The 24995-nt window shown below is 39.9% G+C and overlaps 1 protein-coding gene across 1 annotated transcript; it reads right to left on the bottom strand.

The window, feature by feature from the left end:
• Positions 1-1858: 1858 nt before the first annotated feature.
• On the bottom strand, positions 1859-2740 carry LOC140845386 (vomeronasal type-2 receptor 116-like). The gene is given in 4 exon segments (XM_073219467.1): positions 1859-2194; positions 2350-2409; positions 2412-2465; positions 2468-2740. Coding segments are annotated over 4 exon segments (723 nt in total).
• Positions 2741-24995: the final 22255 nt, after the last annotated feature.

Below are 24995 nucleotides of genomic sequence, written 5' to 3'. Positions count from 1 at the left end.
CAACAGGCACATGAAAAGATGCTCCACATCACTAATCATCAGAGAAATGCAAATTAAAACCACAATGAGATATCACCTCACACCAGTGAGTATCGCCACCATACAAAAGACAAACAATAACAAATGTTGGTGAGGATGTGAAGAAAGGGGAAACTCTACTACACTGCCCATGGGAATGTAAACTAGTTCAACCATTGTAGAAAGTATTAAGGAAATTCCTCAAAAAACTAAAAAAAAAAAAATACATTTGACCCAGGAATTTACCCTAAGAGCACAGCAGCCCAGTTTGAAAAAGACATATGCACCCCTATGTTTATCGCAGCACTATTCACAATAGCCAAGAAATAGAAGCAACCTAAGTGTCCATTAGTAGATGAATGGATAAAGAAGATGTAGTATATATACACAATGGAATGTTATTCAGCCATAAGAAGAAAACAAATCCTATCATTTGCAATAATATGGATGGAGCTAGAGTGTATTATGCTCAATGAAATAAGCCAGGTGGAGAAAGACAAGTATCAAATTATTTCACTCACCTGTGGATCATAAGAACAAAGGAAAAACTGAAGGAGCAAAACACCAGAAGACTCACAGAACCCATGAATGGAACAGTTAACAAAGGGAAAAGGACTTGGGATGAAGGGTGGGAAGGGAGGTATCAGCGGGGGAGATAAAGGGGCATTATGATTAGAGTGTATAATGTGGGAGGGCACGGGGAGGGCTGTACAACTCAGAGAGTACAAGTAGTGATTTTAGAACATCTTACTATGCTTGTGGACAGTGACTGCAATGGGGAATGTAGGGGGAACTTGGTGATGGGGGGAGTCTAGTAAACATAGTGTTCCTCATGTAATTGTAGTGTAATGATACCAAAATAACAATTAATTAATTAATTAATTAAAAGATACATGAACCCCTAAATTTTTGCACCACTATTTACAACAGCCTACTTATGAAAGCAATCTAAGTGTACAATGACAGATGCACAGAAAACAGATATGGTATGTAAATACAATGGAATATTCCTCAGCAATAAAAAATGAATGCTATCTTTCAATTTACAAACACATGAATGGACTTAAGCTTATATCTTAGTATTAGGCTAAGTAAAGTCAGAGAAATGAAAATGCCTTGTTTTTTTATTGTATGTGAAATCTATAAACAAAACAAACAAAACAGAAATATAGTAATAAACAAATATAATGGATTGTTCATTACCATACGGAAGGTGGGTTGTGGTATAAGCAAAATAAGTACAACCTTCCAGTTATAAAATAAGTTACTCACCCAAAATTCAAGCTCAGTATAGGGAATATAGCCAAGGATATTGTAATATATTGTTACAGTGACATACACTTGGTGAATATTTAGTACTGTATATCATTTTTAAATCACTGTTGTAAATCTGTAAAAAATATTGTATACTATATTCCAATAAAAAAGTAAAAAGTAAAATGTAATGATTTCAAATGCTGGAAAACAAAGGAATATTTCATAAAGGTTTTAATCTTTGAATAACCATGGTTAGATGAAAGGAAAGAAAGCCCTCTAATTTCATTCAGTCAAATTAGAACAAAAAATTGAAAATCCAAGTGGGAGACAATATAATAAAGGTGATTACTACAACAAAATTTAAGAACAACAGGATTAATTAATAACTAAATGGGAAAATTCAAAATAAAAATTTCAATGCCCTTTGTGGAAAAGTCAGGTGAATGAGAATTATGGTACCCCTAATATTATTACAGCAAAAAATATCAAATATTCATTGAAAACAGTAAATCCCATATTGTAATCTAATATCTGACAAACAATGACTTAGCTTTGTCTTGAAAACATCTGTTTAAGAAACACATCAGTTAAAAAAAGAAGGCTTATTACACCTAGAATGTGTTTTTTCCCTTAACCTATGCAGAGTATTCCTATCAGACATTAAAAAAATAATATAGCACTTCAGGGGAAAAATACAGATTAATAACCCTGCACTTGAAGCCGAGATGGAGAAGGCCTCTACAGCCCCTGGAACATTCTCCTTCACACTGTGGCAGGCAGGGAGGAAGGTGACCCAGACACTGCAGAACACCAGTAGGCTAAAGGTCAGAAATTTGGCTTCATTGAAGGCATTGGGCCAGTTCCTGGTGAGGAGAGCCACTGAGAAGCTACCCAGGGCCAAGAAGCACAGTAGAAGACACTGATCAAATCCTCGTTGCATATCATGATGATGAGGTAACATTCAGTGTGTGCATCTATGTCAATGAAGGGAGAGGAGGGTTCCAGACAGAGTCCACAGACGGTCAGTCAGATAAAGGAGCAGATGGGAATGACAGCATTTGGTGCCCCTGACACCAAACACGGCGTCATCCTTCTCCCTGGTGAAGTGACTTTGAAGGCCAGAACCACACTGACTTTGTTTCAGCCAAAACATTGGAAAATGCCACAGTAAAAAAAAATCTCCAAGTGTCATTTGATGAGGAATGCAGGTGGCTGTTTTGGGATGGTCAATGAAGAGAAAAGGATAAAGAAAGCATGGAAAGATGAAAATGAGTAGGATGTAGTTAAGAGCCCTGTTATTTGCCTTGACTATGGGAGGGTCTTGGTGCTTTGCAAAGACCTCCTGGACCACAGCTGTGAAGGCAGAGAAGCACAGAGCTTTGCAGAACAGAGACATCCCCAAATGATCTTCATAATCCTGAAAGGTAACAGATTTGGGGAGACAGCATTCTCTCTCTTTTGGCATACTGGTGATCTGGACACTTCATATGCTGATCCATAACTGAGGGAAAATGGAAAGTGTCAAATATCAACCATTGGATTCTAGCATATATCCCACTTGTTGTAGTGTATGATCTGTTTAATATGCTGTTGTACTGTTTGCAAGTATTTAGTTGAGGATATTCCATTAGTATTCATGAGGGATATTGGTCTGTATCTTTCTTTCCTTGTATTGTCTTAGTCTGACATTGGCATCAAGAAAATAATGATTTAATAGAATAAGTGCCTGTAGGTAAAATTGTAATATCTCCAGAATATCTCATCTGGATTTAATGCATCTTCATATCAACATGCATTTCTCAAAGGTGAAGAAAGTACTTAAACTTCATATCGGTGGGTAATTACCTACCCGGGCAACTGAGGGCTTATCTGAACCTGACAGGTTAGGGGGAGGTCTTGCTTGCCTCTGCCAAAGTAGGAAAGAGATGGCCCCAGACTGCAGTTTGTAAGTAATAAATGGGTTTTAAATGTGATTTCTCCTTTCCACTGATTTCAGTTTTGGAAGTATTTTGCCGTGGGATTTCCTCTACCTGGAGTTACGTCTGGTGGTAGCAGGTCCTCTTAATCCAAATTCTGTCATAATAGGTGTGAGCTTTGGGAGGGTTGCCCTTAGAGATGATGGGGAGATGTCCAGAACCTCCCCCACTGTCGATTGTTGGGAGGCCCCAGTGGATGCAGTGGCAGTGGTTGCAGCTTCACCTGTTATTAGCTCCCCATCTGTGGGCTTCCAATTTGGGAGCCCCTAGTGGGGAATTGGCCTAGGGTAAAGTACCTCCTAGAGGTGTGAGGCTTCCCCAGAACTGGGGAAGTGTGGAGACACCAAAAGCTGCAGAATTAGTCTTCTGTTAGTTCCAAGGCTGCGTAGGATCCCTAAGTGACTGTGTAGCAGCTGACATTGTAGGAACTCTTTTCATAGAGATAGTGGAAAATGTTATACAAGAGAGAGGATTATTGAGAGGGTTAGCAAGGAGAGAGAGGGACTTAGGCAGGAGAGAGACACACTTCAGCATCACTTGGAGGAGCTGGGTGATAACCTATGGGAGCCATTAAGAAAGAGACAGTTATTGAAAAGACAGGTCATGACCCTGGAAAATTCCATAGGAGTAGCAAGGGGGAAGGTGGCAGGAAAAGCCACGTTACAGGAGGTCATGGCGGGGTGGGGGGGAAGAGTGGTATCATCAGCCTCAGAGTTGGAGGAAGAGCCAGGGGAAGAAGAGGAGGAGGTGGGGTCATGGGCCAATCTGCTGCTGAGACCACCACTCCGGGAACCACCCTCTCCTGTTTTAAAGGACCTTCCAGCTCTAATTAAGAAAATAAAAATGAAACAACCACGGACACCTCAGGGATAGGATCCAGCCCCTCCCCAGGTTGTGGAGCAATCCATGCTCCATCCCTATACCCAGGATGAGCTGGTGGACATGAGCATCTGGTATAGGCAGAAGCCATTGGCATCTCTGCCTACATGGCTTTTATGTCTCTGGGATATGGGGGTGGAAAACACTGTTGTGTTGGGTACTGAGATGAGTAGAATGGCTTCCCTGATGACTCACCCTTGCGCCTGGCAGTGGTAGCAAAATCCCACTCATGCCTCAGGGAATCAGTCACACCTGGAATGGCTGATGGCAGCCAAAAGGCCCCATGAAGGTCTCAAGGACCCAGATGTGGGTTAATTTGATAAAGGCCGGGTTAGTGAAAGAAAAACTTGATGGGAATCACAATAGAATATTGTTAGAAACGTGGCACCAATTAAAGCCAGAGCAGAAGTTCCAGCCACTGAGGTCCAGTACACAGAAACCAGAGTCAAGGCCTCATGCCAAGCCTGTATCCCTGCAAAACTTCATGGGAGACAGTACTCAGGATTTACCTAGGCCCTCACCCCCCACAGGAGGACACCTGGGCATCTCAGTTTGACTGTGGGGGGGTCAAAGTCCCCACCTTGGAGGACATGGTGGAGATTGGAGGCTACGTGTAGAATTTGCAATTCATTGATCCCCTTTGAATGTACAGTATGTCCTGGAACTGGTAGACACAGGAGCTGAGTGTTATCTTATTTATGGCAACCCTGAGCATTTTTCCAGGACCACTGCTGTCATATATGGCTATGGGGGTAAGGCAGTTAGAGTGAAGAAAGCCCCAATCCCACTGGGGATAGGGCATTTACCCTGAGAGGAGTATACTGTGTACATTTCTCCCATCCCTGAATGTATTTGGGGGTAGATATCCTGCAGGGCCTGTGGTTACACACCACTGCAGGTGAGTTCAGACTGAGGGTACATGTGGTAAAGGCATTTCTGAGGGAACATGTTAAGCACCCACCTGTAGCTCTGCCTGTATCTTGGCAGGTGACAAATACTAAGCAGTATAAATTGCCTGGGGGCCACAAGGAAATTGGAGAAACTGCAGTTGGAGAAGGTGGGCATCATAAAGCCCACTCATAGTTCTTTAATTCACCAGTGTGGCCAGTGAAAAAGGCAGAAGGCTCCTGGTGTATGACTGTGGACTACAGGGAGTGGGTTAAATTCACACCCATTTTGCATGCTGCTGTCCCATCTATATAACAGCCATTCTAGACACCCTTGGCCAGGAGCTCAGAACATATCAATTTGTAGCAGACATTGCTAATGCTTTCTTTTCTATTGACATAGCAGAGTAAAGTCAGAAACAGTTTTCCTTTATGTGGGAAGGCTGGCAGGGGACATTTACTGTCCTTCCACAGGGATACCTCCACAGTCCTGTGATCTGTCACAGACTTGAAGCTCAGGACTTGGCTGCATGGAAGAAACCACAAACAATGCAGTTGTATCACTACACTGATGATATAATGCTCACATCTGATTCTCTTTCAGATTTAGAAGGGGAAGATCCTAGACTGCTTCAACATTTACAGGAAAAAGGATGGGCTGTGAATAACACCAAGGTTCAGGAACAAGGTTTATCTGTAAAATTTTGGGGGGTTTGTCTAGTTTGATAAAACTAATGTTATTCCTGAAGCAGCCATAGACAAGGTCCAGGCTTTCCCCACCCCTACCACTGTGGCAATATTACAAGAGCTTTTGGGTCTTTTGGGCTACTGGAGAGTGTTTATCCTGTACTTGGCACAAATGCTGAAGCCCCTATACTTGTTGATTTGAAAAGTCATCAGGTGGGACTTGGATGAGACGTGTGCAGCTGCTTTTACTGCTTCTAAGCAGGCAGCCAAAGCTGTACAGGACTTGAGTGTAATGGACTCACAAAGGCCCTGTGAGCTAGATACTCATGTAACCATCCTTTCTCCTGTAGATGTTGAAGCAGTCTAGGGACTTCCCCTTCTAAATCTGAAAGGAGAATCAGATGTGAGCATAATATCATCAGTGTAGTGATACAACTGCATTGTTTGTGGTTTCTTCCATGTGACCGTGGATGGAGTCTTCAGCAGCAGCTTGAATAGACATGCCAAACTTTTGGATTCTGGTCACAACTATGGAAAGGAGCAGAAGTCTGGTACAACTTGATAGAGAAGCAGCTGGCTGCTTTGTACCACACCTTGTTGGCTATGGAGCCCATCACCAGAGCAGCTCTGACCAAGGTAATAACCACCTATCCCATCACGGCGTGTGTGTGATAGTGGAACTAAAGGCCATGGAGTGGCATGGCACAGATGCCTACACTGGCCAAATGGGGTGCATATGTATGGCAGTGCAGCACCCTTTCTACTAGCCCCTTATGTGGAGAACCTTGGTGCTTACTGGGGCCAGTAACCTATACCAGTGGACAACAGGAAGAATTTGTTTTTGAGCCATTGGAAGCTGAGAGTCCTCATTAGGAGGGAAAAGCCCCTATACCTGAAGATCCTTGGTATACAGACAGCTTCAGTTCTGGGCAGGCCCCAAAGTAGAGGGGTGTAGCTTTCCATCCTCAGACTGAGAAAATATGGATGGAGGATGGAGAGTGAAAGAGCAGTCAGTGGGCTGAGTTGCAGACAGTATTGTTGGTGATAACCCAGGAGCCTTCCCCCATAGTTGTCTGCACTGACTGCTGAGCCATCTATCAGGGCTTGACCCTGTGGCTACTGACATGGTACTATGCCAACTGGATGTTTGGTCACCAGCCCCTTTGGGGGAAAGAGTTGTGACAGGACCTATGGGACTCAGACTAAGAGTTTTATTGTATATCATGTGATTGATCATTTGCCTTTGGCATCCCCAGGGAATGATGAAACAGACACACTGGCCCATGCACACTGACTGAAAGGAAAGCCTGCCTCTTATACAGCCCAATGGTTACATCAGCATTTGTTGCACACAGGGCAAAAGACAATGTGGGCTGTATCCCATCAGAGGGGCTTGCCATTGACATTTGAAGAAGCCAGAAGAGCCCAGGAGTGCCTTGTATGCTCTAAGAGGGCCTGACACCAAGTTCCCAAGCAATACGGGACAATAGTAAGGAGGCGATTCCCCTTCTCAGGTGGCAGATAGGTTATATTGGGCCTCTGCCTTTATCAGAAGTATTGATATGCCATGGTTTGTGTGGACATGGATACTGGCCTATTGGTTGCCTTTCCTGCATGTTGTGAAGATCAGCAAACCACCAAGCAGGGCCTAGAGCATCTCTTTGCAGCCTATAGCCCACCACAGGTGATTGAGGGTGATCAAGACACCCACTTTACTGGACATGCATTACAAGGACGGGTGCAGCAATTAGAACTAAAGTGGAAGTTTCATGTACCATATAACCCTACTGGGACAGGCATGATAGAGAGGTACAACAGTATGTTGAACTTCAGCCTGAAGTCAGACACCAGTAGTCTATGTTCTGGTCAGTTTGCCTATGGCCGTGCTACCTCTTTTGAATGAGAAGCCACATAAAGGAACATTGAGCCCTGTGGATATGCTAGCAAACCTTGCTGCCTCCACTGTACAACTGTATGTGCACACCAAAGAAGAGTTATTGAAGCCAGGATATAGCCCTCAGAGGAACACCCTGCTGCCAGCCCCTACTGCATTAAACCTGGAGACATTGTTGAATAGACGTGGCTCTGGACACTTTTATACATGAACCAGTGATGGTGGGCCTTTCTGGAACCTTGGGGAAAAGGCCTGGAAACTGGCCTCTTGTGTGGAGGAGGGGGAGAAAGAGCGGAGCCACCTGGGCTAGATTGCTGTCCTTTTAAATTTTTCCCTATCATACCAATTCTTCCACAAACTTTCTACAACACTCTTACCACATTCAGAGTTATCATCCCTCTTTAAATAAACAACTGTACTTTAGAACACCTAAAATTACCTTCTTTTACCCTCCACAAAACATATTTTCATTCCTCATACCTTCTCTTATTAAAACACACATTTTTTCTAGCAAGCAGAGATGTTTTCTTTATTACCTTAAGTATTTTTATTTACGACTTAAAACTATTAGGAATCTTAATTTTCAGTGCACACTGAACAGTGGGCTATTGTAAACTATTACACTAGCATTCTTTAGATTAACAAATTTATAAACACATTTCATAATTTCTGGAACCGGGTGCTTTACAGCACAATCTCTAAGTATAAAATATGTCTATTTAGCAAAACTTTAAGGTTTTAGGTTACCACAAAGATTCTCAGGTGGTTTATTAGGTATACACATTGTAACACACAATTAAGATGTTCACTTGCTACACTTATTTAGTTTACTCATTTATTTTTGAGAGGGCATCTCTCATATGTATTGATCAAATGGTTGTTAACAACAATAAAATTCTGTATAGGGGAGTCAATGCTCAATGCACAATCATTAATCCACCCCAAGCCTAATTTTCATCAGTCTCCAATCTTCTGAAGCATAATGAACAAGTTCTTACATGGTGAACAAATTCTTACATAGTGAATAAGTTCTAACATGGTGAGCAGTACAAGGGCAGTCATCACAGAAACTTTCAGTTTTGATCACACATTATGAACTATAAACAGTCAGGTCAAATATGAATATTTGTTTGATTTTTATACTTGATTTATATGTGGATCCCACATTTCTCCCTTTATTATTATTATTTTTATTTTTAATAAAATGCTGAAGTGGTAGGTAGATGCAGGATAAAGGTAGAAAGCATAGTTTAGTGTTGTAAGAGCGCAATTGTAGATGATCAGGTGTGTGCCTGTAGACTATGTGTTAATCTGAGCTAGACAAGGGCAATAAAACATCCACGGATGCAGAAGATTTCTCTCAAATCGGGGGGGGGGGTGAGGTTCTAAGCTTCACCACTGTTGATCCCCAATTTCTCACCTGATGGCCCCCCTGCGACTGGCCCCCCTGCCTGTCTTAGGTTGTTCCTCCCTTGAGGAATCTTACCCATTTCTGGCTAACCAGTCATCTTCCGGGGCCATACAGGGAAAAGTAAAGTTGGTAAGTGAGAGAGAGGCCATATTGTTTGAAAAGGTTAGCTTTTTACTTCTTTGCAGATTTATGCCCTGTGGCTTCTATGCCCAGCATTTGTCTTGAGGTATCTTTACTGCTTGGAGTAATTATGATACTTGGTAAATTCTATATGAGGCATGAATTCTATTTAAGGGTTGTAATTAGGAAGGAAGAAGAAAAACTATAGAAGTAGCAGGCGGAAGAAAACATGGGAAGTTGATTATTTCTTTGACATATCTTCTTGTAGAGTAACTTCAGCATGTACAGGTTTTAAACTACTAATTAAATTGTGCACACACATTAACATAATAGGAATACAGTTACATAACCAAAGCAGATCTATACTTACCAGCCATCTCCAGTGAAACCAAGAAAACCAGTTAGGCATCCTAGGCATTTGTGAAAATTTATCTATGATATGATGGATATTGTCCAACTGTACTTGAACAGTCTTAGAGAAATCAGACAAATTAAAACAACCCATTCCTGGGAAATGTTCACATCCCATATGTTCTTTTAACAGTAGATAGTCTGTAGTTGTAAGATTTTGGAGCGCTACAACTTTCACTTCTCCTAATTCTTGGTTGAGTTCCAACAGTATGGATCCAGTCAGATTTGTTGTTTTACTGTATGCACAGGCCAGCTTAGATATCTCCTTCTTCATTCCCATGGCAAGTCCAGGAACCCGTGGGATGAATGCAGCTACAGCTGTAGCAGTGCCTGGATCTTTGTTGAGGTTTTTTGATGATCATCTTCTGGTATGAGTCTTCCAGAGAGTGCTGATGTTGGAAGTTCTTCTTCATATCGTATCTTAGTTCATTTTCTGAGTAGCCAAATTAGGCTTTGATCCTCTGTATAAACACAAACAGACCCTTTGCCCACACTTTGATATGCCCTTTATACCATTGTATAGAACTCATTGGAGGTCAGCACACAGGAACTACTTTTTTTTTTTTAAGAGAAAGGAATATCAGAAAAACGTACCTCCATAGCTGATCATCTGACACACTTTAAGTGATCAAAATTAAGGATATTTAAGCATGCATTAATTGTTGATTTACAGTTAGTTTTGCCCTATTGGGGAGTAATCCCCCTTTGCTTTCTTTGTTTTTGTTATCATTAATCTACACTTACATGATGAATATTATGTTTACTAGGCTCTCCCCTATAAACCCATTTACAGTCACTGTCCATCAGCATTGCAAAATGTTGTAGAATCACTACTTGTCTTCTCTGGGTTGTACAGCCCTCCCTTTCTCCCACCCACCCCAATTATGCATGCTAATCTTAATACCCCCCTTCTTTCCACCACCCCCCCTTATCCCACCCTACCCACCCATCATCCCCAGTCCCTTTTCCTTTGGTACCTGTTAGTCTATTCCTGGGTTCTGTGATTCCACTGCTGTGTTGTTCTTTCAATTTTTCCTTTGTTCTTATACTCCACAGATGAGTGAAATCATTTGGTATTTCCCTTTCTCTGCTTGGCTTATTTCACTGAGCATAATACCCTCCCGCTCCATCCATGTTGCTGCAAATGGTAGGATTTGCCCTCTTCTTATGGCTGAGTAGTATTCCATTGTGTATATGTACCACATCTTCTAAATCCATTCATCTATTGATGGACATTTACGTTGCTTCCAATTCTTGGCTATTATAAATAGTGCTGCGATAAACATAGGGGCGCATCTGTCTATCTCAAACTTAGGGTAAATTCCTAGGAGTGGAATTCCTGGGTCAAATGGTAAGTCTGTTTTGAGCATTTTGATGAACCGCCATACTGCTTTCCACAATGGTTGAACTAATTTACATTCCCACCAGCAGTGTAGGAGGGTTCCCCTTTCTCCACAGCCTCACCAAAATTTGTTGTTGTTTGTCTTTTGGATGGCAGCCATCCTTACTGGTGTGAGGTGATACCTCATTGTAGTTTCAATTTGCATTTCTCTAATAATTAGCGATGTGGAGCACCTTTTCATGTATCTCTTGGCCATCTGTATTTCTTTTTTGGAGAACTGTCTGTTCAGTTCCTCTGCCCATTTTTTAATTGGGTTATTTGTTTTTTGTTTGTTGAGGAACATGAGTTCTTTATATTTTTGGATGTCAAGCCTTTATCGGATCTGTCATTTACAAATGTATTCTCCCATACTGTAGGGTTCCTTTTTGTTCTGTTGATGGTGTCTTCTGCTGTACAGAAGCTTTTCAGCTTGATATACTCCCACTTATTCATTTTTGCTGTTGTTTTCCTTGTCCGGGGAGATATGTTCAAGAAGAGGTCACTCATGTTTATGTCTAAGAGGTTTTTGCCTATGTTTTTTACCAAGAGTTTAATGGTTTCATGACTTACATTCAGGTCTTTGATCCATTTTGAGTTTACTTTTGTATATGGGGTTAGACAATGGGCCAGTTTTGTTCTCCTACATGTAGCTGTCCAGTTTTGCCAGCACCATCTGTTGAAGAGACTGTCATTTCGCCATTGTATGTCTATGGCTCCTTTATCAAATATTAATTGACCATATATGTCTGGGTTAATGTCTGGATTCTCTAGTCTGTACCATTGGTCTGTGGCAATGTTCTTGTGCCAATACCAAATTGTCTTGATTACTATGGCTTTATAGTAGAGCCTGAAGTTGGGGAGTGAGATCCCCCCTACTTTATTCTTCTTTCTCAGGATTGCTTTGGCTATTCGGGGTCTTTGGTGTTTCCATATGAAGTTTTGAATTATTTGTTCCAGTTCATTGAAGAATGTTGCTGGTAGTTTCATAGGGATTGCATCAAATCTGTATATTGCTTTGGGAAGGATGGCCATTTTGACGATATTAATTCTTCCTAGCCAGGAGCATGGAATGAGTTTCCGTTTGTTAGTGTCCTCTTTAATTTCTCTTAATGTCTTATAGTTTTCAGGATCTTGGTCTTTCACCTCTTTGGTTAGGTTTATTCGTAGGTAGTTTATTCTTTTTGATGCAATTGTGAATGGAGTTGTTTTCCTCATTTCTCTTTCTGTTGGTTCATTGTTAGTGTATAGGAAAGCCACAGATATCTGTGTGTTAATTTTGTATCCTGCAACTTTGCTGTATTCCGATATCAGTTCTAGTAGTTTTAGGGTGGAGTCTTTAGGGTTTTTTATATTCAATATCATGTCATCTGCAAATAGTGACAGTTTAACTTCTTCTTTACCAATCTGGATTTTTGTGTTTCTTTGTTTTGTCTGATTGCTGTGGCTAGGACCTCCACTACTATGTTAAATAACAGTGGGGAGAGTGGGCATCCCTGTCTGGTTCCCAATCACAGAGGAAAAGCTTTCAGCTTCTCACTGTTCAGTATAATGTTGGCTGTGGGTTTATCATAAATGGCCTTTATTATGTTGAGGTACTTGCCCTCTATTCCCATTTTGATGAGAGTTTTTATCGTGAATGAATTTTGAATTTTGTCAAATGCTTTTTCAGCATCTATGGAGATGATCATGTGGTTTTTGTCTTTTTTGTTGATGTGGTGGATGATGTTGATGGATTTTCGAATGTTGTACCATCCTTGCATCCCTGGGATGAATCCCACTTGGTCATGGTGTATGATCCTTTTGATGTGTTTCTGAGTTTTGTTTCCTAATATTTTGTTGAGTATTTTTGCATCTACGTTCATCAGGGATATTGGTCTGTAGTTTTCTTTTTTGGTGGGGTCTTTGCCTGGTTTTGGTATTAGGGTGATGTTAGCTTCATAGAATGAGTTTGGGAGTATTCCCTCTTCTATTTTGTGGAACACTTTAAGGATAATGGGTATTATGTCTTCTCTGTGTGTCTGATAAAATTCCGAGGTAAATCCGTCCAGCCCCGGGGTTTTGTTCTTGGGTAGTTTTTTGATTACTGTTTCAATTTCTTTGCTTGTAATTGGTTTGTTTAATTTTTGTGTTTCTTCCTTGGTCAGTCTTGGGAGGTTGTATTTTTCTAGGAAGTTGTCCATTTCTTCTAGGTTTTCCAGCTTGTTGGCATATAGGTTTTCATAGTAGTCTTTAATAATTCTTTGTATTTCTGTGGAGTCTGTCGTGATTTTTCCATTCTCATTTCTGATTATGTTGATTTGTGTTGACTCTCTTTTCCTCTTAGTAAGTCTGGCTAGAGGCTTATCTATTTTATTTATTTTCTCGAAGAACCAGCTCTTGGTTTCATTGATTTTTGCTGTTGTTTTATTCTTCTCAATTTTATTTATTTCTTCTCTGATCTTTATTATGTCCCTCCTTCTGCTGACCTTAGGCCTCATTTGTTTTTCTTTTTCCAATGTCGATAATTGTGACATTAGACCATTCATTTGGGATTGTTCTTCCTTCTTTAAATATGCCTGGATTGTTATATACTTTCCTCTTAAGACTGCTTTTGCTGTGTCACACAGTAGTTGGGGCTTTGTGTTGTTGTTGTTGTTTGTTTCCTTGTGTTCCTGGATCTCCATTTTGATTTGGTCATTGATCCATTGATAATTTAAGAGCGTGTTGTTAAGCCTCCGTGTGTTTGTGAGCCTTTTTCTTTCTTTGTACAGTTTATTTATAGTTTTATGCCTTTGTGTTCTGAAAAGTTGGTTGGTAGGATTTCAATCTTTTGGAATTTACTGAGGCTCTTTTTGTGGCCTAGTATGTGGTCTATTCTGGAGAATGTTCCATGTGCACTTGAGAAGAATGTGTATCCTGTTGCTTTTGGGTGTAGAGTTCTCTAGATGTCTATTAGGTCCATCTGTTCTAGTGTGTTGTTCAGTGCCTCTGTGTCCTTACTTATTTTCTGTCTGGTGGATCTGTCCTTTGGAGTTAGTGGTGTGTTGAAGTCTCCTAGAATGAATGCATTGCATTCTATTTCCTCCTTTAGTTCTGTTAGTATTTGTTTCAGGTATGTTGGTGCTCCTGTATTGGGTATATGTATATTTATAATGGTTATATCCTCTTTTTGGTCTGAGCCCTTTATCATTATATAATGTCCTTATTTATCTTTTGTTACTTTCTTTATTTTGAAGTCTGTTTTGTCTGATACCAGAACTGAAACACCTGTTTTCTTCTCTCTGTTGTTTGCATGAAATATCTTTTTCCATCCCTTGACTTTAAGTCTGTGCATGTCCTTGGGTTTGAGGTGAGTGTCTTGTAAGCAGCATATGTATGGATCTTGCTTTTTTATCCATTTTATTACTCTGTGTCTTTTGATTGATACATTCAGTCCATTTACATTTAGGGTGATTATTGAAAGGTATGTACTTATTGCCATTGGAGGCTTTAAGTTTGGGGTTACTATCTTAGTGTCTAATTTAACTCGCTTGTTGAGCTATTATAAACACAGTCTGATGATTCTTTATTTCTCTCTGTTCTTATTCCTCCTCCTCCCTTCTTCATATGTTGGGTGCTTTGTTCTGTGCTCTTTTTAGGAGTGCTCCCATCTAGAGCTGTCCCTGTAGGATGTCCTGTAGAGGTGGTTTGTGGGAGGCAAATTCCCTCAACTTTTGCCTGTCTGGGAATTGTTTAATCCCTCCTTCATATTTAAATGATATTCGTGCTGGATACAGTAGTCTTGGTTCTAGGCCCTTCTGTTTCACTGCATTAAGTATATCATGCCATTCTCTTCTGGCCTGTAGGGTTTCTGTTGGGAAGTCTGATGATAGCCTGATGGGTTTTCCTTTGTAAGTAACCATTTTTTTCTCTCTGGCTGCCTTTAATACTTTGTCCTTCTCTTTGATCTTTGCCATTTTAATTATTATGTGTCTTGGTGTTGCCCTCCTTGGATCCCTTGTCATGGGAGTTCTGTGTACATATGTGGTCTGAGAGGCCATTTCTTCCCCTAGTTTGGGGAAGTTTTCGGCAATTATTTCTCCAAAGACGCTTTCTATCCCCTTTTCTCTCTTCTTCTTCTTCTGGTACCCCTATAATGTGGATATTGTTCTGTTTCGATTGGTCACTCAGCTCTCCTAGAATTCTTTCATTCCTGGAGATCCTTTTATCTCTCTCTGCATCAGCTTCTCTGCATTCCTTTTCTCTATTTTCTAGTCCATTAATGGTCTCTTGCATCTCTTCCATTCTGTTTTGAAGTCCTTCCAGAGCTTGTTTTATTTCTGTATTCTCCTCCCTTAATTCTTGCATATTTCTCTGCAAGTCCATTAGCATGGTTATGACTTTTGTTTTAAATTCTTTTTCAGGTAGACTGGTTAAATCTATCTGCCCAAGTTCCTTTTCAGGGGAAGATGTAGCAGATGCCGAAGCTGTCTGGGTTAGTCTTGTCTGGATTATATTTTTTTGCCTTTTCATGTTGACAGGTGCTATTGACTGACAGCTGGGAGGTCCAAAGTTTTCAGTTGCTACTGGCCTTTCTTTACTGGGACAACTGCGACCCCTAGTGGCTTGTGTTTTGTAATTGCATGTAGACTGGGACTTTGTGTCTTGCCCGCCTGTATAGAGGAAGCTCCCTTTCTGAGGGCCTGGCCAGCCTTAGGCTGCTTCTCTGCTTTACCCTCACCTCAGTGGGGTAATGGATGGGGGGTTGTTTGGCTGTTTACCTCCGTGAGGGGTCTCTGAACTGTTGCCCAGGGGGTTAGTGTGCCTGGTTTTCCCTGTAATTTCCATCTACTGGATTGTGACCTGTGTTGTTTCCATCCAGCTGTCGCATCCCTGTCCCTTTAAGACTTTCAAAAAGCACTCGCTTGTCTTTGTCGCAGGGGCATCAGCTTTGGGACCCTCTCACTGGTCCTGCTGCCCTGTTTCCCTAGAGTCCAGGACCCCACGCATGCACTATGTCTGCAATCTGGTGCGGATGGCTGGGGCTGGGTGTTCAGCAGTCCTGGGCTCCCTCTCCCTCCCAGCTCCATCTCCTCTCGTCCCGCCAGGAGCTGGGGGCAGGTGTGCTCTTGTCCTGCCGGGCCGGAGCTTGTATCTTACCCCTTTCACCAGGCGCTGGGCTCTCGCATGTGTGGATGTAGTCTGGCTGTTGTACTGTGTCTTCTGGTCTCTCTTTTATGATTAGTTGTAGTTGTATTTTAAAAAATTATATATGTTTTTGTGAGGAGATTCCCACTGTCCTACTCACGCTGCCATGTTGACTCCCTAGTTTACTCATTTTTAAGAGCTATGCTAGAAGTTTTACCAAACATTAGAGAAAGTCAAGCCAAGCATTTTCTCTTGAGTGATTTAACAGATAACGTCAACTTAAATGACATTTAGGAAAACAGGCAGCTGATAACCATAAGGACATATTCGTTTCAGTTCAAGTTAAATTAGCATTAATGCTTAATATTTTTAATTGGAATTTTCTGCAAGTTTTAGAATGCTCTATTTTCAAAAACACTTGTCTTTAAATCAATTTTTATTATTAATGACATCTGGAGGTAGAAAAATCTTTCATCTGCACACTTAGACACACAAACATATAGACTGAGATGTAATGACTACAGTGAGCAATACTTTTCTTAAAAACATATACACAAACTGATACAAAGATTTGAGTTACTAATATCTAGTTGCTCTCTTTCTTTTTAGCTTATTTGTTTAAAAGTATCTCAGTTTTCAAGAATACACTCTAAGGTTGAGCAGGTTACATAACTGGGTTAAGGTTTAGATGGACCCAGATGAACAGGGCCAATGAAGGCTCTGTTTTGATAGGGACTGTGTGTATCCACGGGGCTGGAAATGAAATGTAAGTACAATTCTAGCACTAGTTGCTTAAAGCCAGGTTGTATTGTAGAAGATAAATTTCTTTTGTCTCAGAAGGTCTGGTTTAAAAATCCTCCAATTTTTAGGATAATGATGAACCAATAAGTAGAATAGATTTTCCCTAAAAAAATTTTAGAAAATTAGTCTGATATTGTAGTAGTTCATGGGACTTTTTGACTATTTTCCTTGTGGCAAAATATATTTAGCTGTATAACCTTATTATATTGTATGCTTCTTTCAGGGGCCAGGTCTCTCTAATGAGAGAGTTTGTATTGAAGCCAGGCTTGTGTGCAGAATATAACACACTTTTTCAGGGTCTGTGGATGAAATTTCTCCCAGTTCTTCAGAATCCATGCCAGAGGCATGTCTGGCTTTAACCTTGAAGAGGAAGCTCCCATCTGGATGAGAGAGAGAGAGACAGGTGTGTGAAACTGGTCGGCTTTTCTCTTTGATGGCGTCCCCTCACCTTGGAGCCAAGGTGACAGTGGTCAGTCACCTCCTCGGCCAGGCCTACAGTATTTAACCACTGCTTACCAGCATGACCTGATTTCCCTCTTAATTTCTCTCTTGCTTTCCCACTAAGAAAGTGTTGCATCAGAGCTCTGGATTTAGTGGGACTTTACCACTGTGCTCTTCCTTTCACTTCAGAGGGGTGTGTGGCTTTAACCTTTAAGAGGAAGCTCCCATCTGGCATTTTCTCTGTGAGGGCATTGCCTCACCTTGGAGCCTCAGTAACAGAGGTCAATCACCCCCTCTGCTGGGCCTAATGGACTTCACCAGTCTTTGCCAGCATGGCCTGCACCTTGCCTTGATTCCTCTCTTGCCTTCCCACTCAGCAAGAGTCACCTCAGAGCTCTGGATTTACTGGGACCTTACCAGTGTGCTCCTACTTTATGCCTTTTGGGAATTTTCCTAGTTTTCTCTGCACGAGGTTTAGTCATTCCTTGAGAGCCCCCTGCGTGTCCGATAAGTGCAGGGACTGTGTGACTTCTTACTGCAGAGCCTTGGTCTGAGTCACAAGCCTGTTTTGCTTTCCTGGGGCCACAGAAAAGGAAATACTGAGCCCCGGGATGACTGCCTCTAAGGAAGGAAGATCAATAAAATAAAGTCATTTACATGTTGGTCTCGGGTTTCAGCTTGACTACTTTACAGACTTCATTTACATTACACAGGTGAAAGTGGTGCAGGACTAAGAGGACTGCTTTGAATGAAGAGCAGGGGAACTTTTTCTAAGTCCAGAGATAAAATTCATATAGAGGCTGCCATGGACAGTTATGAAGGAGGGAGTCTACACTCTCAAACACCAGTTTCTGCCACTGCCTGGTAATTATCCTACTAGTCACCCACTGTAAGAAATCTAACCTGTGAAACAAAGAGGTTGGGGGCTCATCTGCAACTGTCACATAGGCAGCGGCCTAGTTGGAGGTTCACTCAGCACTATCAGATCAATAGGCCAGAGCCAAGATTCAAGGAACGCTGTCTTCTAGTCTGGTGTGCCCTTGGAGTCCACAGATTAGGATAACCAAGTAGGAAATTGGCTCAGCCACTCAACGACATTCCTGCCCAGAGGAGGAAGATCAAGGAGCAGCAGACACAGGGAAACTTTTCACTTGAGATGTAAGAATGGTAGCTGACTCTAATCATATTTTAAGTGGCTAACAGGTGCCCAGACACATTTTTATGAGCTAAAAAGTACAGCATTTAGTCACGTATAAGAGTGAAGCATAGAAGGTGGTGAGCATTGGGTTCCATGAAATTGATAAAGTTAGAGGCACAAATAGAGCATGTAAAGAAAGTAAAGAGCTCCCCTGACTCACACAGAGGTGAGGGTGACCTGAAAAAGCAGGCTGGAAATCAGAGAGACATAGAAAGAGAGACACTCCTCAGAGATACCCAGCTGGGCTGTCGGGGTCTGATTACAGACATGCGGACTTTTGAGAAGCCACTGAAGTGTAGCCTCAGCCTGGACTCTTGCAGGTGCCCACAGCCTTACTCAGTCCCTTGAATCCAAGGACATGCTTCTGAAAGGGAATCCTGGCCTCCACTCAGTTGACTTTCCTGGCTCTCAAGGGAGATGGGGGATCCACTGAGGGAGACAGAGGGGAACCTGTTGCTCGAGACTTTGATATCAGCAGCTGGACTAGTCCTATTTAAGTGGCTGACAAGCACCTGATTTTGAGTCCCATATACAGCTTATTTCTATAAGGACAGTGAAAAGAAAAGGTAGGCTCAGATGCCAATACTCACACTTCCAAATTTATCCAGGACAAGTCCCCCAAAATGATGCCAGGGTTCTTGTTCATGGATCTGAAGAATACACTTTGCAGTCAAGGTAGGAGAGCAAGGCAGAGGCTTTTATTTAGAGAGAAAGCAAGAGGACAGAGCTTCTGGCTCAGGCCAGGAAGGGACAAGAGAGCCCCGGGGTGGTGCGTTGTCTAGGAGTTTTTATAGACAGTTGAGTGACAAAAGGCTACGGATGTACACCTGCTATGTGGTCTCAAATACTTTTGAGGAAACTCTGTTTATTTTTAGTCTTTTTGGTTATTTACAAGAATTTTACTGTTCTTATTTCCTCCCAGGATAGTAGCTTCCTGGTCTGGAAGCATATCACTCAAGACTGCCTGCATTGCTCCCAAGGTGTGCTGAGTTATTGTCTGTTTAAGAAACTTTTTAAAATAATTGGGTTTTAAGATGGAATCCTTCCTGTTTTTACTATGTTGTCTTGGGCTGGCTTGCTACATTGCCAAAGTTACAACAAATTATTTGTTCAGGGCTGGAGGAAGAAAAGCAGCACTTGTGTAAAGTTAGAAAAATAAGCTGAGTCGCCCAGTAGGCCAAAGCAAAAGCCACAGTGGATTATCTTGTCTTATTTTTTTCCAGAGGCCTTCACAACCTACTCTGTCTAGGCCCATGGTCCCTGTCTTACTAGCACAACTTATTTGAGTTACTGGTGAATGTTCTTATACTCTGGCTTTTTAAATTGTGCAACTAGAGCTAAAATGATCAGGATTTTATTTACATAAAGCTTAGTAGAATACGGCTTCATTTCTTGAAGGAAATAGATATAAGGGTTGAAGCCAGCTCTAACTTAACTCGACTTGTAACATAATTCCCAAGTATTAAAGTGTTAAGAAATGGAAGTAAAATCTCTTTGTAAGGAGTGAGTTCTAATTTGGACTTGAAAATATAACAAAGTGAATCACTTTACACAAACCTAACACCTGCCTAGAGTAAAAACTTGATTTGGCCTTGGCTCATACATCACAATATTTGTGTACAAGTTAGTATTTTTACTTTTTACTGCTTATCCATTATGACAAAATAAAGATTGCTTTTACTATATGGTGACATTAACCGAGATTAAATCCTGAGTTATAGCTTCCAATTGAAAATCATTTTTCTTCTTATGCAAAGGTATAAACTTCTGTCATTTTTCTAGTGTTCAGGGAGTAGCCTTGGCACAGATTTGAAACCAATACAAATGTTGTTGTTTTTCTTCACCTGCTGGCCTTAGTTTTAGTCCAAGTCCTATTTTCCTTGCTCTAGCCTGCCAACATGCCATTAGGAAGATACTTATATCCTACTTTTATGATCTTCCAACAAGAAAAGCAATTGTCAAACCGTAAATCTAAAAGAATTTTGGTTATGCTTAGGAAAATACAAAACTAAGTGTTCCAACACAGCCCAAAAGATTGTTCTTTCTTTTATCATAAAATTCTGACTTTTGGCTACATTTCATGTGCAGCTACCTAGGCCTTCATTTGTTTCATACCACTGTTTCTTTGTACTTCTCACTCAAGATGTACTTCTACATAAAGAGTCTATAGAGAAGCAAAGTCGCATTCTTCACAACAGTGCTGTTAGCATTATAAGACAATGTGCAAGTACTTAAGTTAGACTGAGTGTGCCCAGAGCAACCCTGACCCTGAGAGCACTTGGTGGAGTGAGTAGTTCAGGGCACGATTGTTGTACCTTGTTGAGTGTTGAATACAGTTGTCCGGCACCTCATTGGAGAAGCAGGGATACCACTAGGTGTTCTGTAACATGTGGACAATTTTTCAAAGGTCCTTGTTTCTGTTGTGATAACAGACAGCTTGAAAGTTCAGCATAAAACATTTTAGAAGTGTTGAGAAGAAAACAGAGACTAAATTCAGGCCTTTTGTTTTTCCAAGTTAGTTTTTGCCTTACATGTGGCTCTTTCTAGTAACCTAGTTGTTAGCACACTGGGGGCTTTTTATCTGTGCCACATGAGTGTAATGGCAATACGACTGACCTTCAGGATATTACTAAATCATCTTTATTTCAGCAGCTTAAATTTTTTCTTGTATGATTCTGGTTGTGCATTACATGTTTGGATTTCTGTCTTCCTTTCTTCTCTTTATTGTCTTGGGAGACTTCCTGTTAACTACAGTGTACTAGAAAACCTGTTTACTGCTGAGCAAATAATGGTTTGTTTTCATATCACCTGTTGTGAAAGGTGCTCATCTATGAGCCCTAAAATAAGCCATATTTTAGAAAACTTTAATACTTCATTAGGAAGTGATAGAAAAAATTTTCTTGCACATTTTAATATCCTCCCTGTAACGTTGAAGGCACTGGGAGGAGGAGTGAGCACATCAGACACTGATGACATGCCAAAGTCCCCAACTGCTGCCCCCTCCCAACCTGAAAAATGTGCCTTAGGCAAGCCAATCCTCATGCCCCTGTAAATCTAAGCTCTGCCTCCCCCTACCTTCCTTAAAAACTCACTGTCTGCCCTGCTGAGTGTGACTTTCCTGGCCTGTGATAGCCAGACTGGGGAATATCACCCAAGAATGGCCCTCAAATAAATTGCCTGACCCTTCGTTGCCTCTCATCACCTGCTTATTTTAGCTAGAATTTATCTTACACTTCCTATGCTGCCATTTTCACTCCAGAAAATTGTATGCAATTTGACTTTTTTAAATAAGAAAAACTAGGTGAAAGGTGGTGTGTTAATCTGACTGGTCTCTCTCCTCTCCCTCCCCACCGTGGTGCTTTCATGAAACATTGACATCACCTGAAGTGATCTCTTTTGTCCTTGTGATATTATATAAATTGATGATTAACAGGAGAAAAATTTGTTTTTTTGAATAATCTACAAATGAGAACCTCAAATAACAATATTGGCTTTAGCATAATTAGATAAAATATTATGGTTTAATGTTAATGCAAAATTTCCAGGACTGTTAATCTGGGCTTTCCTTACAGTAAGGAGAGGAGGTGTGAGTCTAGGAGATCAAGAGAGCAAAAATTTCAGTTACATAATATATGAAAATCTTTAAATGCCTGAAAAAAACGTGTTCTATTTTAATGCCGACACTTTCAGAATTTAGCCAATGCCCCTAAATTAATCTAATAATTTAATTTAAATCTTAGTTTACATAATTGAGTTAAAATGTTTTAAATAATTGAGTCCATGGATTCCATATTACTTGCTCTTTTCAAAAAATCATTTGTTACTAAGTTTAACAATTTTATCTCTCAATTCCACATTTACATTACAGAAGAAATTCTTTTATCCCTGTGGTTTATGTGATACTAGAAAAACATACATGTAAAACAAGTGTTTCAAAGAGAATCAGTTAGAATTTGCAACTATGTGGCGATTGCATCTCTACCTCTGTCTTATATTTTGCATCATATCAGTGCCATAATATAATTATTTTAATCACTTTGTCACAGCTTATTTACTGTGCTGTAAACATTCAGAAATAGTGACTAAAACTTGGCTAAAAGTAGTTAAAACTCTTGGTGGAGGGGGTTGTAAAATGAAAAACAAGAACACACACAAAAAATATAAATAAATAAAAACAAAAGAAAACAATATGAACAAAACAGGATTAGATTTACAGACACTGAGAAGTGACTGATGGTTAACTTGGGGAAGAAATTAATGTGGGTGGGTGAAATAGGTGAAGGAGATAACAAGGCACAAAATCCCAATCATAATATAAATTAGTCATGAAGATGAATGTACACCATCAAGAAGATAGCCAATAGTTGTGTAACATCTTTATGTTGACAGATTAGTAATTGCACTTGCTGGGGTGAGGATTTAATCATGTATATAACTGTTGTATTCTTGAAACCACTATAATAACTATACTTCAATATCAACTATGCTTCAAATACAAAATCAAAAACAAAAATATTGGGGATGTTTACATGCAGGGAACAGTAGGCACGTGTACAGTTCTTGTATATAATCCCCCCTTTCCAATGTGGATTTGCCAATTTAAACTCTCAACAACCTTGCATGTTGATGTGATTGTTCCATACCTTTGGCAGAACATGATTTTTTATTTCATTCTGATTAAACTGATGTCTCTATTAGAGTATCTCATTGTGACATCATTTTCCCGAAACTAAAAGTCTAATTTTGTTTTATTTTAATTGAATATATGTGTATTCTGTTTTATGGTGTACCTATTTGGAGTTTGACCCATTTTTTTTCTAGTGGGTTTTCAGTATTTTATTTCATTTGCCAGAATTATTTACATAATTTAGCTTGATGCACTTTACTTCTCAGTGGAAAATTTCTCTATCATTTTTAAAATCATTAAAAATATTCATTGTGCTGGAACTGAAACTAAGAATTTAAATTACTAAGAGGGTATAAATCCCAGCAAAAGGCTGGATTATGTAAGTGCAAGACAGCTCAAGAGCAAATATTGCAACAAAAGCTCAGGGTGAACAACATTGGAAAATTCAGGACAGAGTTAAAATAGAAGTGAAATGTTATTAAAAAGGGTGTAGAGAGAACTTGGGGAGTAATTGGTATAACAAGTGACATACACAAATGTTACAAATTGATTAAATAAATTAACCGCATTGCAACTCAACATCCCCTAAACAGAGTATGTATACAGGATGGAACAAGTTCTATTAAGGTCTAAAAACAAAAGTTAACATAAAAGGTTTTAGAGAATACAGAGGCCAAATAAGCAAGAGGGATAGTAGCTTATGGCTAAACATAAATAAAAGATTTGTCATCAGAACACTATTTTTAAAAAATGTTCAAAGAAATCTCATGCCAAACCAGAATTCTTATCCAAGCAGCAATATTGCCCCAAATATAAAAGCCTTAAAAAACTCACAAAGTGAATCATTTCCTTATTTTCAGCCTTGAAATAGAAAAAGAAAGAAAGAGACTACTTCAGTGAGTTAGTAAGTCCAAAGGAAAATAACCCCAGATTAAAATCCAGAAATGCTAGAAGGAATGAAGAGAAAAAGCTAAGGACAATTTATATATAACTATAAATGAATTTTGTGTTATGAGGCAATTGCAGAAATCTTTCAAGGAGTTTAAAATGTATGCAGAATTAAAATGCATGACAGCAGTAAAGCAAGTCAGGAAAGTTAAACATAAAACTGAAAGTGTTCTAAGGTATTAGAACATAGCGGGAGAGGGAAAAACTATTTCACTAGAGCATAATAAGTAATGTACTGAGAATCTAATCATTAATACAAATACACAAATATTTGTATGTGATTACAACTAATAAGTTTATAGAGGGTACAATGGAGTAATAAATAATTGAAATAAAAGTCAGTGGATTCATGATTAAAGGAACATTCACCAGGGCAATGTGTAAGGCCAAAGTAAGAGGGTTGAAATAATCTTAAATTTATCAAGAATTAGGAAAATGCAAATGCAAAATATAAGATTTATTTTTAATTGCTGTGTAATGCATCCCACAGAATTGTTAATAAGTATTTGGACATTGTTAATAAACATTAAATTGCCATAAAAGTGGAAGGAGGGGAGATGGGTGATGTAGGAGAGTAGTACAAAGAGGCACAAAATTCCAGTGATAAAATAAATTAGTCATGAGAATGAAAGTATAGCATGGGGAATATGGTCACTTATATAGTAATATCTTTGTATGTTGACAGATGATAACTACACTAGTGGTGAGCACTTTGCAATGTATACAAATGTTCATTCACTGTTATTCATTTTATTCATTTGAAACCCAAATAGTACTGTATATCAGCTATGTCTCAATTAAAATACAAAAAAACAAGTTTTTTTCATAACTTCACAGTTTTGTACATCAATTTTCATGGAAAATTTTATGCAAATAATCTTGTATTCCTACTTTCATAGAATACATCTGTGGATAAAATGAGAGTTCCTTTGGCCAGGATTTTCACCTGGCCC

Source organism: Manis javanica, chromosome 13 (assembly GCF_040802235.1).
Source record: "Manis javanica isolate MJ-LG chromosome 13, MJ_LKY, whole genome shotgun sequence".
In the NCBI taxonomy this organism is placed as follows: domain Eukaryota; kingdom Metazoa; phylum Chordata; class Mammalia; order Pholidota; family Manidae; genus Manis; species Manis javanica.
The sequence above is the reverse complement of the archived record's forward strand: the minus strand, read 5'-3'. Positions and strand labels throughout refer to the sequence as shown.